The sequence below is a fragment of the Onychostoma macrolepis genome, chromosome 09 (assembly GCF_012432095.1).
Source record: "Onychostoma macrolepis isolate SWU-2019 chromosome 09, ASM1243209v1, whole genome shotgun sequence".
NCBI classification, from domain to species: Eukaryota; Metazoa; Chordata; class Actinopteri; order Cypriniformes; family Cyprinidae; genus Onychostoma; species Onychostoma macrolepis.
The window spans coordinates 10,584,310-10,600,201 of NC_081163.1; the positions used below are offsets into that span (position 1 = coordinate 10,584,310).

At 36.1% G+C, this 15,892-nt stretch overlaps 1 protein-coding gene across 29 annotated transcripts in view; it reads right to left on the minus strand.

The window, feature by feature from the left end:
* Window positions 1-679: 679 nt before the first annotated feature.
* clasp1a (cytoplasmic linker associated protein 1a) overlaps window positions 680-15,892 on the minus strand; it is a 73,789-nt gene continuing 58,576 nt past the window's right edge. For 14 of the 29 annotated variants that reach the window (XM_058787440.1, XM_058787435.1, XM_058787452.1 and 11 more), the window contains 13 exons: window positions 15,717-15,860; window positions 14,398-14,493; window positions 13,254-13,400; window positions 10,958-11,064; window positions 10,401-10,535; window positions 9,904-10,051; window positions 8,034-8,274; window positions 7,346-7,402; window positions 6,071-6,243; window positions 5,795-5,923; window positions 4,364-4,570; window positions 3,860-3,976; window positions 680-2,805 (listed from right to left, as the gene is read on the minus strand). In XM_058787440.1, the coding sequence (XP_058643423.1) occupies window positions 2,719-2,805; window positions 3,860-3,976; window positions 4,364-4,570; window positions 5,795-5,923; window positions 6,071-6,243; window positions 7,346-7,402; window positions 8,034-8,274; window positions 9,904-10,051; window positions 10,401-10,535; window positions 10,958-11,064; window positions 13,254-13,400; window positions 14,398-14,493; window positions 15,717-15,860 (1,788 nt within the window). In that variant the 3' untranslated portion in view covers window positions 680-2,718. The remainder of the gene's footprint in view (window positions 2,806-3,859; window positions 3,977-4,363; window positions 4,571-5,794; window positions 5,924-6,070; window positions 6,244-7,345; window positions 7,403-8,033; window positions 8,275-9,903; window positions 10,052-10,400; window positions 10,536-10,957; window positions 11,065-13,253; window positions 13,401-14,397; window positions 14,494-15,716; window positions 15,861-15,892) is intronic. The other 15 variants (XM_058787457.1, XM_058787456.1, XM_058787454.1 and 12 more) reach the window with 4 other exon arrangements.

The window sequence follows — 15,892 nt, forward strand, 5'->3', positions numbered from 1 at the left end:
ACTAGATTATGCAATATGATGTTTGAGTGCGAGCAGGTGTTTCTGTAGCCTACTACATTTTCACATCTGTATTGTTGAAAAGCCTTGATGTCAACAAATGGCAATACTAAAATCTTTGATATTCAGATGAATCTCACAAAAACGGTCAAGAATGTCCTGGTTATATTTCACCGAAACTTAAAATAAAAGGTATATATACACATATAAACAAGTCCAAATCTATTTTGCTCAAATAAAAACCTACTTTTTAAACCATACTAACAATACACCAAGACAGTATTTTTGTGTAGTATTTGATAGTGGTTGATCTTGATGATTTTGATTTAAAAAATCTTACAGAAAATTATACTTTTCCCCCCCCACATTGAATATTTGAGAAAAATGTAATTTAACATAATTTGTTGTCATAAAAAATAACTTCACAATGCAAAATAAATTCTTCAGCTTCAGATTCTTAATGCAATGTATAAGTTGATGTTTTGATTTTGTGGTGACGTGTAACCTGGTCATTTCTTTCGCACTGGACTCACTAGGACTGAGTACATGTCATCACATGTGACTTTGTTTATAAATGTACTGGTGCATGAATTGTGATAAATACCAGAGTTGCTGATAGCACATTCAACAGCCCCACAACAAAAAGATAGATTTTAGAGTTTGAAATAATCATCACAATAAATTCATGTTTCTGGTTGTTTTAATTCTAGGCCAAACTTAGGGTGGTGTAAATCTATCACAAGCCTTTGAGAAAAAAAAAAAAAAAGAAACAGAACAAAAACAAAAACTGTACATTGGGACAGGAAATGAAATAAACGTATAAATACAAGTGTATCTGTGTCCAATGACAAAACAAAGTCTAACATGCGTAGTGAATTATTTGATGGAATACCATTAGAGGTCAACATTTGAGGAAAACCAAGGGGCCACGTTTAACTTAATACTTGCATTGTTGATCCTCACAGTTGGCTTTGTTCTTTCATTAACAGACTGTTTTTATGAATAGCCCCAGTCTAAACCAAAATGTTGGTTCATGGTCTGAACCGGTTAAAAACCATTAGAAAGAAATGCCGCAACAAACAAGGGTACGCACACTTAGCATACCAATAAAAGCCACATGCCCCAGTATATAATACTTAAGGAAAGTAGGGTGCTTTCAAATGTCTGTCCTTAATTTCTAATATGGTCTGGTTCACAGTCTGAGACAAACAGACATTTTGGTCAACTCTGTGAGACCCATTTGAGCTTTGCACTTGTCTACTTCCCCACACGGGCAACATATTAATAATAACAATAATAATAATACTGTATTTACAGATCGACCAGACCGCTGACGTGGCACAAACAGCCAAACCTAGGTCAGTCGCGGCAGCACAGGATGGTTATGTCGTCAAACATGCAGGCTATTTGTTAACGTGCAAAAGAGTGCAACATCATTTTTACCTTAATTTTGTGGGGGAGGGAGAAGCAATGATTGTAAGGTATGTACAAAACACTAAACGCTCAGCACTTAACATCAGATGGGAAAAATCTCTAGATGAACAAGGAAAAAGAAAGAGTTCAGAGCTTTCAGAGAACATAACATCACCTCTAGTTCTTGAGCCAGATTAGAGGGTTTTCATTAGTGTCATGGACACGTGCTGCGCAAACTTGCAGCGCCATGCTTTAGAGATGTAGTAAGAATGCCTGTGGACACGTATATCTTAACAGTCTGAGTTTTGAAAACAGAAAAAGGAACGTAAGGCATAGTAGTTTGGAAATTTCCATCACAATCCTCTTGCTCCAAGAACAAAGCGGTAATCGCTTTCATTCATTGTTTCTTGTCTGAAGATGCTCCTGGTCATGTTTCTGACTCCATTGAGTGTTTGTCAACTTTTAAATGTCCAAGTGTGTTGTGGCTTGCACGTTTACTCGCAAAACCTTTCGCTTTTTTTCCAAAGATGAAAAGAAAAGCTCTACATTCAGAAGTTTGTCCTTGTGTTCTGTAGTGAGGCCCACATTTTGAACACATAATCCATCCTATAATAAAATCAACACAATTGCTTTACATTAGCCTTTTTAAAGACTTGGAAACAAACAATTTCCTACACTTTCAACATTACGGGATGTGGTATTGCGGTCCCATGAAATAAAAATGAATATAAGAATGTTTTAATCCTACATTTTTTTGGTTGTCATTGTAGCCAAACCTACAAATTACTTAAATTTTTCTCTTTTCTTTACATTTATCACTCGGCCTGCCAAATGATCCTCTAGCATTAACTGAGATTCAAGTGATGTATTAGTTAACCCAACTGTGCCCGTTTAAAATATCCAAATAACTCAATTAAACCTTTAACGCCACTTGCAAACATGAATAAGTTATTACTAATAAATGTAGTTAACGAATCACCTCTTCAGAAGCTGAAGATAGCTTGTTTGCTCCAATTAAGGAAGCTATGCCAATCATGGAAGATCTGTTCCCTATCAAAAAGCCGGCATGCATTTTTCTTGATCTGAACCCCTTTACATTCAATGTTCCACAGATGGAAAGATGCATGAGACATTAACTAGGAGGCTTTCAGGAGTTGGACGAAAAGAAATGTCTTCAGTGAGCAACGCATCTCTCTGGGAAAATCCAGCAAGACTGTGATGAAGCAAGAAAAAAAAAAAAGGATGTCTGGAGGAGGCACAACTATGTTCCCAAATGCACGTGTAGGGCACCGATTAGAGTACATCCGGCTAGCTGTGAGACGACACGTCTGAAGAACTGCTGCTGTTGCTGTTGGTGGTCTGGGCCCTCTTAATATACAGATTTAGCAACTTCATCTGTGGAAATAAAAGCCAGAGGGTGAAATTCAATACAACATGCGCTAATACTCATACAGACCTCTGACTTGTTCCGCAGATAAGAGCATGTATTTACACTTTCTAGTTATGTTATCTAAGGTCAGGGTTAATGTTTACGTTTGCATTGTGTCTAAAAATGTGAACATTTTCTCTTAAGGGCAACGTAGGTGATTTCACAAAATATGCAACAAATTGACCATTTCACAGAAACAATACTCACTACAACACTGATGAGTGGACACTTTATGAAATTTAAGGCAATTAAGCCTTAAAAAAATGAAAATTCAAAAGGGATTCTTCAGTACTGTAATGTGAAATAATTTAATAATGATTTATTTACATTCTTATAGGGTTTACACACTAAGGGTAGCTTCAATTGTACTCAGTTTATGTACATTTACATAAAAAAAAAAAAAAACTTATTACAGTTATGAGAAATGTAGAATTTGTGCTTAACTATCTTGACAAATATATTAAAATGCAAATGCATTATCTGTTTCTAATGAGAAATTTGAATTTGGTGTGAAATATGACCTGAAAGAGTTAAGATGTAATTCACCCCTTTAGTTTTTTTGGGAACACTTTACAATAAGGTCTCATTTGTTAATGCATTAACTAACATGAACTAACAATCAATATATTTTTACAGTGTTTATTAACTTTTGTTCTGGTTAGTTAATGTAACAGATACAACTTTCGATTTTAAAAATGTATTAGTAAATGTTGAACTTAACCAAGTATAACTAAGTACTGTTCATGTTAAGTAACGTAGTTAACTACTGTTAACAAATGAAACCTTTCTATAAAAGTTTTTATTTATTTATTTATTTTTTTCTACAAATAAAAAATTTCTATACATTTTTTTTAATGGACTGTGCTGTGAAGCCCAAGTGCAATGAAAGTAGACCAAATATAAAAACTTGGACCAGCTAAAACCAGAGGAGGGAACAAATAAATATAGGACAGATTGATAAGCAGGTTGAACAGAGTGAACATTTTGGTGGACTTTGAGTTGGCGTGCATGTGAACTTACCTTGCTACCCGTGAGCTGGGCCAAATGTGGCTTCAGTTCCTCACCAATCACAGAGTAGATGGCCACCAGACAGAACACACTGGCCTTGCGAACACTACTCTCTGTGTTATCATAGCCCTGCAGACAGATAGATGGTTTCAGCATTAACATATACACACACACACAAAGTGTTGCATGTTGACTATGCTCCCAAAGTTCCCAATGCAGACTATGCTAAAATACTTAATACTGACCCAGTTTTTTCCAGTGGGGTCAAATTAACAAAAGGGCTACAAAACGTAAAGCTTTCACTGAAAAGCTTTCCCCATCTCGATTCTCATTCTCCATTCTGGTACATTGAGTCTGAGTATATATGCAATATATGCAACTATATATGCAACTACTTGCCCAGACATTCAAAGATATCTCCGTGAACCTGATATCAAGTTGGAAGTAATTCAAAAGTGACAGAAGCAAAGAGATGAACTTTTTAATCATAAAATGCAGACAATGTGCAATACTGACTTGTAGGAGACCAGGGATGATGTCTGGCAGCAGCTGATGCAGCGACTCCCTGGCAATGCGCTCAACCACTTTGGACTGCATCTTAATAGCAGCCAGGTTGATGGGATAGTCTGCGGTCTGTACGATGGGACACAGCACTTTGATGCATTGCTCTGGGTGAATGGAGCCCGCCAACGTAGCGGCAGCCTCTTCAGCCGCCCTAACCACCTGCATATATAACATCAAGAAGGCACTTGATTGAGTTGGACATCAAACTGGATGGAAAAAATAGCTTCATTTGGATTAGGTGGCAGTAATACAGATGGCTATTTTCAGCATAGTCTTCAATCCGCATGTCAAGGGAATACATATGAGTACATTTGAGAAATGAACTGCCAATAGGCTTTTTCTTCACATGCCCGTACTTCATTCATTTACTCATCTAGGTGTTGTGTTTGTTGACTTAGGTCACTGCATTTTAGATGTAACCAAGGTGCTCAGTGTCCACAGGTGCAGGTGTTGGATTTAAAAAGGGATTAAAGAGACCAATCAGCTCATTTTACTCTCAATGAGACCGTTACAAAGAAAAAAAGTCACCTGGCCAGCCTGATTTCTCAGAAACAATGTGGTCACGCGTTAGAGGTATTATGGTGACAATGGAGTTTAGTTTAAAATAATATATTCCCATACTAAAATATATGCATGCACTATAAAACCAGGTTTAATCTGATTGCATTACTATACATAAAATATCAAGTTTGGGTCCAGCAAGATAAAAAAAATAAATAAAAGTTTTATTTAGCAAGGATTACATTTTTCAAAAGTGACAGTAAAGAAAGACATTTATAATGTTATTATTATAAATTTTATTTCAAATAAATGCTGTTCCTTTGAACTTCCTATTCATCAAAGAATGGTGAAAAAAGCAGTGAATGGCAGCACAACTGTTTTCAAATGAATTCTAAAGGCTTGTGCGATATTGAAGACTGGAGTAATGATTTCTGAAATTTCAGCTTTGCCATCACAGGAATAGAAACTAAAATAGAAAAGGAATTATTTCACAATATTACTTTTAGTACTTTTACTTGTAGGGAAATAAATAAATACATAAAGCCTTTCACAAACATAAAAATACATTATTTTATAACTATAGTATAATAATTTATGGATTGTTTCTGCCCCTTCACACAACATCATTAGTATTATTATTAAGAAAAGTCTAGCTTTCAATATAATAAAAATATGTGTGAAAACTCCTAAGAATTTAAATGACAGAATACTCGATACATTTCACCCCTGCTATAAGGAACAAACAACCCAAAGCAGCCATGATATACTTTATTCACAACATTTTGTAGTATGATTTTGCAGTATGATCATCATGATGTTGTACTGCTTAAAATGTCAATCAGAGGTTAAAACAGATATTAGTTTGAAAAGGTGGATTCTAACCTCTTTATGAGAGTCTTTATGAGCTTCTAGTGTTTTCATGATTGTGAGTTCTGCATAGTTCTTGAAGCGCGCTGGCTGGTTCCTTAGAATCTCCTTCAGAACCCGTAAAGCCAGCGCTCGGATAGTGTGCTGAATAAACAGACAGAATGCATACTATCATTATTAACCACTACAAATACACACAGACACAGAAAAGCAACTGGATGTATAAAAAAACATTAGTTTTAAATAGAATGTGTCAATTAAGGATGCAAGTTGTATGATGCTCTGACTCACATCCTTGTCCCCGAGTGTCTCCAATAGCAGCAATAGGATTGTTTTGAAGTGTTCGTCCCACACAGCCAGGCTGTCCTCACGAGCAATCTTCAACAGCTCGATCAAAGCCCCCTTCCTCTCCTCCACTCGTTCGTTGTGATTAGACAGCTCCTTCAGTAGGTCTGCCACCAGATCTGTATGATTCAAAACAATTCAAGTCAGAGCTGAAGACAAGCTGCATAAACAAGCTATTGTCCTACTTTAATTCTAATGGAGCACTTTTTTTTTTTGCTCATCTGTTTTAAATATATGATAATTTATATTACTGAATCCTGTATATTTATGAAACCTGTCAAGAACATGTATGGGTCATATTTCACCTCAAAAGCTGAAACAATTATAGTATGCTTAAACTATAATAAATAATAAAACTAAAAATTTAATATATATTAAATATAAATAATAAAATACATAATATTTTAAATATAAATAAAATAACTTTAAACTTTTAAATTATTAAATTAAGTATAAAATGATGGCAGTACTTCAAATTCAGTATTTCTGTTATTTAGGACTTTGTAGTGGCATATTTTTATTAGCCTTTAATTTATACTAATTTAAATGAAAAAAAAAAAGTTATTTTAATACACTAAAAATACTAGATTAAAATAATTACAATTACCAATTAAATGAAATAATATAATGAAAGTTACAAAAAAAGAAAGAAAAACTTGGTCCAAAAAGGGTCCTAAAAAATAGGATTTATGTTCTTTATGCAAAATATAATTTATTCTTTCCAGTTGATTTTGAGGTGAAATGTGATCTGGACATGTTTTTATAAGATTTCACCCCTCTATGTCATTATTAGCCAGCAATGTGCAAAGTAAAAGTGTTTAGATGTTAGTTTTAGTTAGTAGTAAGAAAGGTTTAAGTGTTCACTTGGGTTAATCACTCAGGTTAATCACTCAGGTTAATCATATTTGCTTCCAAGTTATAACAATGTGTTTGCAAACAGTGAAGCTCTGTCAGTTGTACACCAAAACACATGTGAATCAACACTATTGTCCTATTTAATTAGAATCTATATGACCATATTGCCTTATATTAGTGAAGGTGGCCTGTAGCAGTTATCACAATGAACCCTGTTAGCAAAGCAATGGTGTCATTTAAGATAGGTTGACATCGCATCACATTGAGACACTGAGATGGATGATATTGAAAGAGAGGAAGAGGAAGGGGAAGGGGAAGAAAATGAAGAAAAGTGCAACAGTCTTGTTCAACTGTGCAGGTCTTTACCAGGAGTAAAGCCCTTGGGCAGCACCATCTTGTTCTCACCACAGTCTTGCCGACGGCCTGTAGAAGGGGAGGGACAGCAGGGGAAGTGATGACACACAAACTCCTACGTGCTACACCTGCATCTCTGGCACTTACGCTTACCGGGGGTTAGTCACTTTTTTATGTTTTGTTATGCTCTCTGGTCATCATGTTGCTCAGACTGTTGAATAACTTTTGATAGGTGTCATTTCTGCACCAACAGTGTCTGTTTCTATATAATTTTTCAAGAAGATATTTATTTTTTATATATGTTGAGAGTGTAGGGATAATAAAAGAATGACTCGAGTATGTTTTTTTTCAAGAAACAAAAACTAAAAACCTTGGTTATACTGTCTGACATCTGTATTGAGCATCATAAGATTCAGTGATCGATCAAAAATAGATTCTGAAACATGACTAATAAGTTACATAAAAAAATGAAAAGAAAAAAAAAAGGGATTCAATAACTTTTTTTTATTTTTTTATATGCCACCTTATGCCTGGAAAATTGTTAGTGTTATACTCAGAATATTAAGATTCCGAATTTCTTGCTATTTTTGTTTTTCCTCAACTTAGTGTTTTTTTACACAATCACAGACAATGGGAGCAGTATGGAGTACAGATGATTGTGAGAGTGAAGGTATGAGCTTTGAGCGGCGTATTGACTCACAGTCTCGGAACTGCTCCACGTCATCATCAAAAACAGCCTCCTTCAGGGCACTTTTGTCATAGGCCGAGATCGTGTCTGCATAGCCATAGGGTGCAAACTCTCTTGACCGCGGCACAGCAAAAGACCGTGGGGACGGTGTGTTAAGTAAAGACGTCTTATTATCCAAAGCAGTTCGACCCCCTTCCATTACGTCCAATCCCAGTCTTGCATCAGACCCCGGAGATGCCCCTTCCTTCCCAGCCTAAGAAAGGAAGAGAGAAAGAGAAAGATTGTTAAATATGTGCCAATTTATGCTGCACAATTTGTCCAAAAAAAAAAAATCAAATGCGGGGCAGCAAATCAGCAAAAGTGAGTGAAAAACAATCTAAAAGAACCTAAATTACGTGAGGCTCTCACCAAAACCTAACAGTTATTTTTGGAAATCTAAATAAATAACTAAATAATAAGAACAATAATGATAATAATAATGTATTATTATTTTTAAGTATTAAGTATTTTATTATTTTATTTAGGGCTGTCAAAGTTAACGTTAATAACGTGTTAACACAAATTTTGTTAACGCGCGATTAATGCAGCGTGCATTTTCCGTTTGACCTGTGGCCTAGCCCGTAGTTGGAGAAATGGAGAAGCACAGTGTTGCCAACTTAGCGACTTTGCAGACACCTTTAGCGACTTTTTTTCCCCTCTTCAAAAAAGTGCCTAGCGACAAATCTTTGGGGTTTGCCCAAACCTTATTTAGTTTCAGAGACTTGCTGGTACTGCCGAGCAAGCGCGAGGTCTTGCTGTCCCAGCGCGCGCACACATACCTCTCTCTCTCTGTGCGTCTGCATTGTTCAGCGAGCGACGGAGAGGAGCAGTGCTTTCAGTTAAACAGATATTATGTTGCTTCTCTAATTTTACATGCAAGTATAGCCGACAGCACAGCTATTGTCATTATCTTATGTGTATTTGAGTTCATCAGACGACGGCTCGATTATCAGGATTTTTGTGCAGATTAACATCTTGGAAGGGAGATCTGGTTATGTAGACTTAATGGGTTGCGTTTCAGTCACTATATCATATTCATTCCGTTGTCTGACAACAGAAACAGTAATATATAATCAATGAAAACAGTTTTATTGAGAATTTAGCTGCATCAAAATACACAGAGGCAAACAAATCTAATAATAAATAATAAATGTACAATTTGCATGTTCAGAAGAAGTGAGCTGCCCTGCCGTGCAAAAATGTAAACAGGTTTGTGTAAATTGCTCAGTGCAAAGAAAGAGAAGTAATGGGAACATGGTATTTCTTTTTTCATGTGTCTAAAAGACATGATCAAGTTATTTGAAAAACATCTATGACCTTTGAAACATGTCTAGTCTTCATGCTCTATATTGACTATGGTTTCAATAATAATAATAATAATAAGTATACATTTGCATAAAGTATCCATATTTGTCCATGCCCATGTTGATTAGAGTATTAAAAACCTGAAAAGTATTAATTTAAGGTACATTTAGAACAAATAAAAATGTGTGATTAAGTTAAGATTAATCGCGAGTTAACTCATGAGAATCATGCGATTAATCGCAATTAAATATGTTTAATCGACTGACAGCCCTAATTTTATTACATTTTATGACCCCAATTGTGGGTTTTTGCTATTATTATTACTGTTATTATCTTTATTATAATTATTAATAACAATTTTTTTTTTTTTTTAAAGACCCTGTTTAGTGACCCCATTTGTGTTTTTTGTCATTAGTAATATCATTTATTTATTTATTTTATTTAATAATAGCAAAAAACAAAACCAAAAAAACAAATTGGGCTTATAAAATTCCCCATCTGTACACTTGTTCCTGTTTCCCAAAATGAAAGCACTCACAACATCATCCTTCTTCCCATCGCGTCTGATTGGCTCATTCAGGTCCTCTTGGCTGCGGTAACTGAAGCTCTGGATGGCTTCTGTGACACCGCGCAGCGAGCTAAAGATCTCATCTGAATTCATGTTCTCTGTGTCATACTCCAGCATACTGAAAACAGAAATAGAAGGAAAAGAGGGAAAAACATTGACGTTGGATGGACTGCAATCAACTCACTTAAACAAGAAAGCTAAAGCATACAAAATATCTCAAAATATTTGAGTGGACAACTCCAATATGCACCTATATTACATGCATTAAAAATTCCTCCACATAGTACTGTTTCTTAGTTTTACATTTTAATCAACCACCATCCACAAGGGGAAGTCCGTATTTGGAATGATGTCAAACCGCGGCTGCTAATATTTGTGCATACAAGCTCCTGTTAGGCTGGGAGTGGGTGGGAATCTAAGCACCCATCCCGCCCCTCCTCACCGTGATAGGTTAGCGGGTGAGTTACCTTGGTGAGAGCGCGCAGCGGAAGGCCCTGAGGGAGGGGCCAGCAGGAATAGAGGAGTGAGACGGAGGAGTAGGAGGAGGAGGAGAGGGAGAAGGGTGCTTTAAGAGCCCATCGACACTCCAACCCCATAACCGACTGTGCCCACAGAACGGCCAGAGAAGGAGAGAACAGGGCAGAAGAGGAAGAGAGAGAAAAAAAAAAAGAGTGGTCCAGTCCGAGTGTTGTGGTTAGCAGCATGAGTTAATAAGTTTAAAAGGACCAGAAACCCCTAAATCGTCATCTATAGTGTCTCTTTAAAAGAGTTTTAGACCCTCCATGAGAGGATGACTATCTAGGTGATATGGCTCCCACCCCAGAAATGCAGAAATTCATTTTTAAGGGTTTCAGGTTATAAAGGGAAATTTTGAAGAAAACAACACAGCAAGTCCCAGTCAGACGTTTAATACATGTTAGAGTCATAAAACAGGGCGACAGGCTCTTGGAACTGCTGTAGGTCTACATGCCCAGAGTGAGATCATGCATTAGTGTGGTCAGCATATGGGAAGAGGATGTGTTACCTAGGTGACAGACCCCCATGGGAACAATTCGTGGGCGAGGTGAGAGGACTGGTCCTGCTGGTGGGGTGCCGGGGTGGGGTGCGGCCCATTGTATTGCTTGGTGAACTCTGTGAAGGAGATAAAGATGAAATTGTAAGCTTAATGATTTCAGGTTAGGGTAAACAACAAATCAGCTACAAAACAATATTACTGGCAGACATTTACCACTGTCTTTAAAGATAAACTAAAAATACTCAATTTGCTCGAACAGGCTGACATGTCAATTTCTGTTTCAGACAATAGACCCTTTTTGCGCCGACGTCACGATTACGTCACAGCGCTAGCTGGAGGCAAAACAAAGGGAAAACTGGAGGCGGCTCATTCAAACCAGCGCAGATTCGGCTACACAAGGAGCTTAAAATATAATCTTCTTGTGATGTTGGATGCAAGAATCTATGTCGTACAGGCTCCAATTTGAAATTTTAACACATACCTGCTGCCACTCCCAGACAAAAAAAACGATGACAGCTGTGTTTAAACGAGATAAAACGAGCGGACTGGACAGAAACTATCGTCAAAAATGCTTGCGTTTGCAGCGCACACTTCTTATCAGAAAAGGTTCAATAAAGTATTGTCTTTTGTTGTTATGGATTATGGTTTGTGTTACATGTCTAAAGATTTCTTATGCATCTCACAACTATGAAATAATGTCTGTGTGCATGCGTGTAAAACAACAAACTGACGATGTATATGCTTAATCATCTGTAATTGTTGTGATTGATAGTGGCTGGACTTTCTAAGAACTTAGTAAGAAAGAATAATCAAATACAGAAAGTTCAAAATTAATTTCTGGAATTTTTATTTCCAGAAACTATTCACATCTTCCTTTAAATGTACTGTATGTAAAGTATTGTAAACTTAACTTACATAATTTACAGGATGTATATACTTTAAAATAACTATTTGGCCATGATACATACATCTTCAAATAATATATCATCACATTGAATGTTTAACTTTTTGTATTTTGGCCCAGTTCACTCTCACGTAACGTTAGCTGTAAAAATAGCCCGCTGAAGTTGAAATATATGTACATCTTCATGACTAGATAGACACAGGTGAGTTTCTCTTTACTACTCGTTAGGTTTCTCTAACGTTATATGCGACTCGAGTCACTCAGTCGGAGGTAATCCTGTCAGATCGTCCATCCATGAGCATAGGGTCGGCTAATCTGACTTTGTCCGTTAAAGTTAACTTATTTAAATAACAATAATGGTCCTGCACAGTGAGTGACCTTACACATGCAGGTAAAATCGGATTTTCTCCAGCCATTGTTAAAAAAACAAAGTAAACAAACTTTATAGCTAGCGTTAGTGAAGCGGTCAGTGGAATCTTTCTGCCTCCAGCTAAGCCCCGCCCACAGAAAAACGCCACAATGTTTACTAACAGAAAAAGGGTCTATAGTGTGAATTACTTCATTTACTTCAATGAAGATTTTCAAAACTGTTTGGCAAGAAAATGCTTGTGTCACATCAACGATAAAATCCAAAAATGGCATCATAAATTCAGCTGCTTTAGCTGAATTCAACTAAAAAAATCAAATTAATAGGTTCTAGAGTTTAAAATGAAAAGAAAAAAAACACAGGAAATGTCCCTTTCAAAAAGGGGACTGGCTCTTTTAACTCTTTGGGTGGGCCTGTCATTTCAACAGTTGCCATATTGATAATTTTTCAACTAATGGTCTGTCTCTTACCCTGGGAAAGGCGGGATTGGGAAAGGTCCGTGAGCTGGGACTCAAAGTTGAACTGTCGGCACCAGTGTATTGTTTTTACAACAAAAAATAACTGACACACGTATACCATTCGAAAGTTTGTGGTCAAAATTTTTGTGAAAGAAATTAGCATTTTCATTCAGTAAAGATGCTTTATAGTGACAGATATTCAGATATATAGTACAGATATTCACTTAAAATTACAATGCTGTTCTTTTAAAAACTTTTATTCGTTAAAGAATTGTGAAAAAAGCTGCACCACAGTTTCCACAAAAATATTAAGCAGCACTTCAACATTTCTGAAGGATCATGTGACATTGAAGACTAGAATAATGGCAGCTTTGCCATCACAGGAATAAATTATTTTAAACTATATTAAAATTGGAAAATGGTTCTTTTAAAATGCAAATTACAGTATTTTTGAATCAAATAAATGCAGCCTTGGTGAACTTAACAGAACAAAACATAATATACAAAAAAATATTTTGAGTATATATTCAATCTTTTAATATAAAATCTAATAAGAGATGAAACAGGAGATCTTACCACACTGCTGGTGTTGCTTGAGTTCTTCAGATGGTTATGTAGGAGCTTGGTAGCTCCATCCTGGAATGTTTTAGGCAGAGCGCCCAGCAGCATGGTGAACTCAGGAGTGTTCAGCTCAAAGAGTGAGATCAGCACCACCTGGGCGGCCTGCACAACAGAGCATATACCCTCATGAGACACAGTACAACCACTAACACCGCAATGAACCCGAGCGCATTTATACATGCCGAGAAATGCCGGTGGTGATAACTGAGATCAGAAAGAGAGGTATAAAGAACTGTGACTGCAGTACTACCATCAACAGAAGACAACTGGACCTGTTATGGCACCAACACTAGAGTTTATACTGTCATTTATGAGAGCAGGTCCAACTTGATTTCACAAACAAATTTCTATTCGTCAAAAGCTCCATCAGAGCTTTCTATAGTGTGTAGGTGCCTTCAACATCAGGGATGGGAATCATAAGAGACAATTCTGGTTACAATTTTTCTTAATCTCCTTCTAGTTTATTAGCGATTACATTAAAAATTCTTTAGTCAGGAAGAAAGAAAACACCAATTCTTACTGCGTTTACTGCCTTCAGTAGCATGTTGTCAGGTGCCATAATTTCAGATTTCAACAGATCAACAAACCATGTCATTTAAAATTGTATAAAATTGCATTATATTATTCTTGATGGTTAATTCTGCTTGGATAAATGAACAAAAAGACAAACAAAATATCACTTTTATCGTAATGACAACAGTAGTTCAACACAGGCGAGATTCCCAACCCTGGTGAATTTGACTCATATTTCACTCAAGATCTTAAACGTCATCTCAATTCAGTTCTGTTTAATGTTAAACACATGCAAGAAAATTAATTCACTCTTGTTATTCTGTGAAAAGAAACAAAAATATCTTAAGCAGTGGAGCATTACAGCAATTAAGATATGAAAGGAAACTTTAAAACACACTCAATTATTAATTTAGTGTTTAAAAAAAGATTGCTGCTCTCTTTAGACTTCTGGAGAATTACATGTTAAGAGATTGTATTCAGCAGTCACTTCGCAAGGCAACGAGACAGATTAGAGTGAGGAGAGGGCACACGGTTAGGTGCAGCGGTTACGTGCTGGTTGTTGGTTAGGCCGTTGAATTGGCACTACCTGCTTGCACCTCTCTTCCAGGTGACCCTCTCCAGGAAGTAGAGCTGTAGTGCTGAGCCTGCCTGACAACTCCTCACATGCCCAGTTATGAAGAGTCTGGGCCATCGTGTCAGTGGGTAACAGACAATAAAAGAGAAACTGGTGACCTGTGGTTGTCTTTAGACAGCAACTGATACTGGGAAGAAATGTCCTGCATCTGTTCATTGTGATTAACTGATGTTCAACCTACATTTTAAAACTAACAACCCAGTAACTGAGATAAAATAAGCAACACTACATATACAAAAACAAAGCCTGTCCGATGAGGATTCATAAAGGGATAGTTTTCTGTCATCATTTACTCACCCTCATGTCCAAACCTGCATTATCTCTTTCTTAAATCAAACACAAAAGGATAATTTTTAAAATCAAATATGGCACAAGTGAAAAGACATGTGAGAACCAATGATATTTAATGTTATTGAAGTCGAAGCCAATGCATCAAGTTTTACAAGCAATAACTTAACTCTATAAAGCCTAACTTATCATATTTGATACACAAGTTTTCTCAAAATTATCAACAGGTTCAAAACTTTAATGAAAAACCAGTTGTAGAGAATCTGCTATATGTGTTTTGTCATTGGTAGGTCATAATTTTTTTTAACAGGAAGGCCTTTAAATTTTAAAAACATCCCTCTTCAGGTTGTTTGTCATTTTTATGTGAAATCTTTACTGAATTGTAGTAAACATGATCAAGTAAGCATATAAAGTATAGCAATACATTATATTGTTAGTAATATTTCATGATAAACACCTACTGAACTAAAGCAACTTGCTTTTTTCCTCTTCAAGCATAAACTCAAATTTTTCCTATATCATATCATTTGAGACATTAAAAAGCCTGATGCATCAAATACAATACAACAACAACAACAAAAAAAACACATATATTGCAAATATAATGCACATATTATTATTATTATTATTATTATTAAGATTTGTCTAAAGGTTCAATAAACTGTTCCAAAAAAAAAATCTGACTATTACTGTATTTCTTATGTTAGGCTTTGCAGGGTTAAATCTAGGTTTGTTTCTTACATAAAGCATTGTATGGCTTCTGAAAACTTGCCGAGATATTTGAAATGTAAAAAAATCAAAGCTATTTGGAATGACATGAGAGTGCCCAACAGTAAATGATGACAGAATTCACAGAGAAATCTGTCAAAATCAACCTAGAAAAAAACTTTTTAAATAAACAACTCAATGTCATCTTATATTTTGAGCACAATTACAGCATTGATTTGTGCACTGCCTGTAAGCTCAACTCCAAAGAAACTCACTTTTCTGACATCAGAGCTCTTGGGTTCCGTGGTCCAGGTGATAATGCGAGACACGGCTAATCTCGTCTCACTTGAGTTCACAAAGTCTGCAGGGTCCATCTGTCGTGCCAGAGACTCAATGTATTTCAGGATGGCCACCTTCACCTGCATTATGACACCAAGATAATAAGAATTAG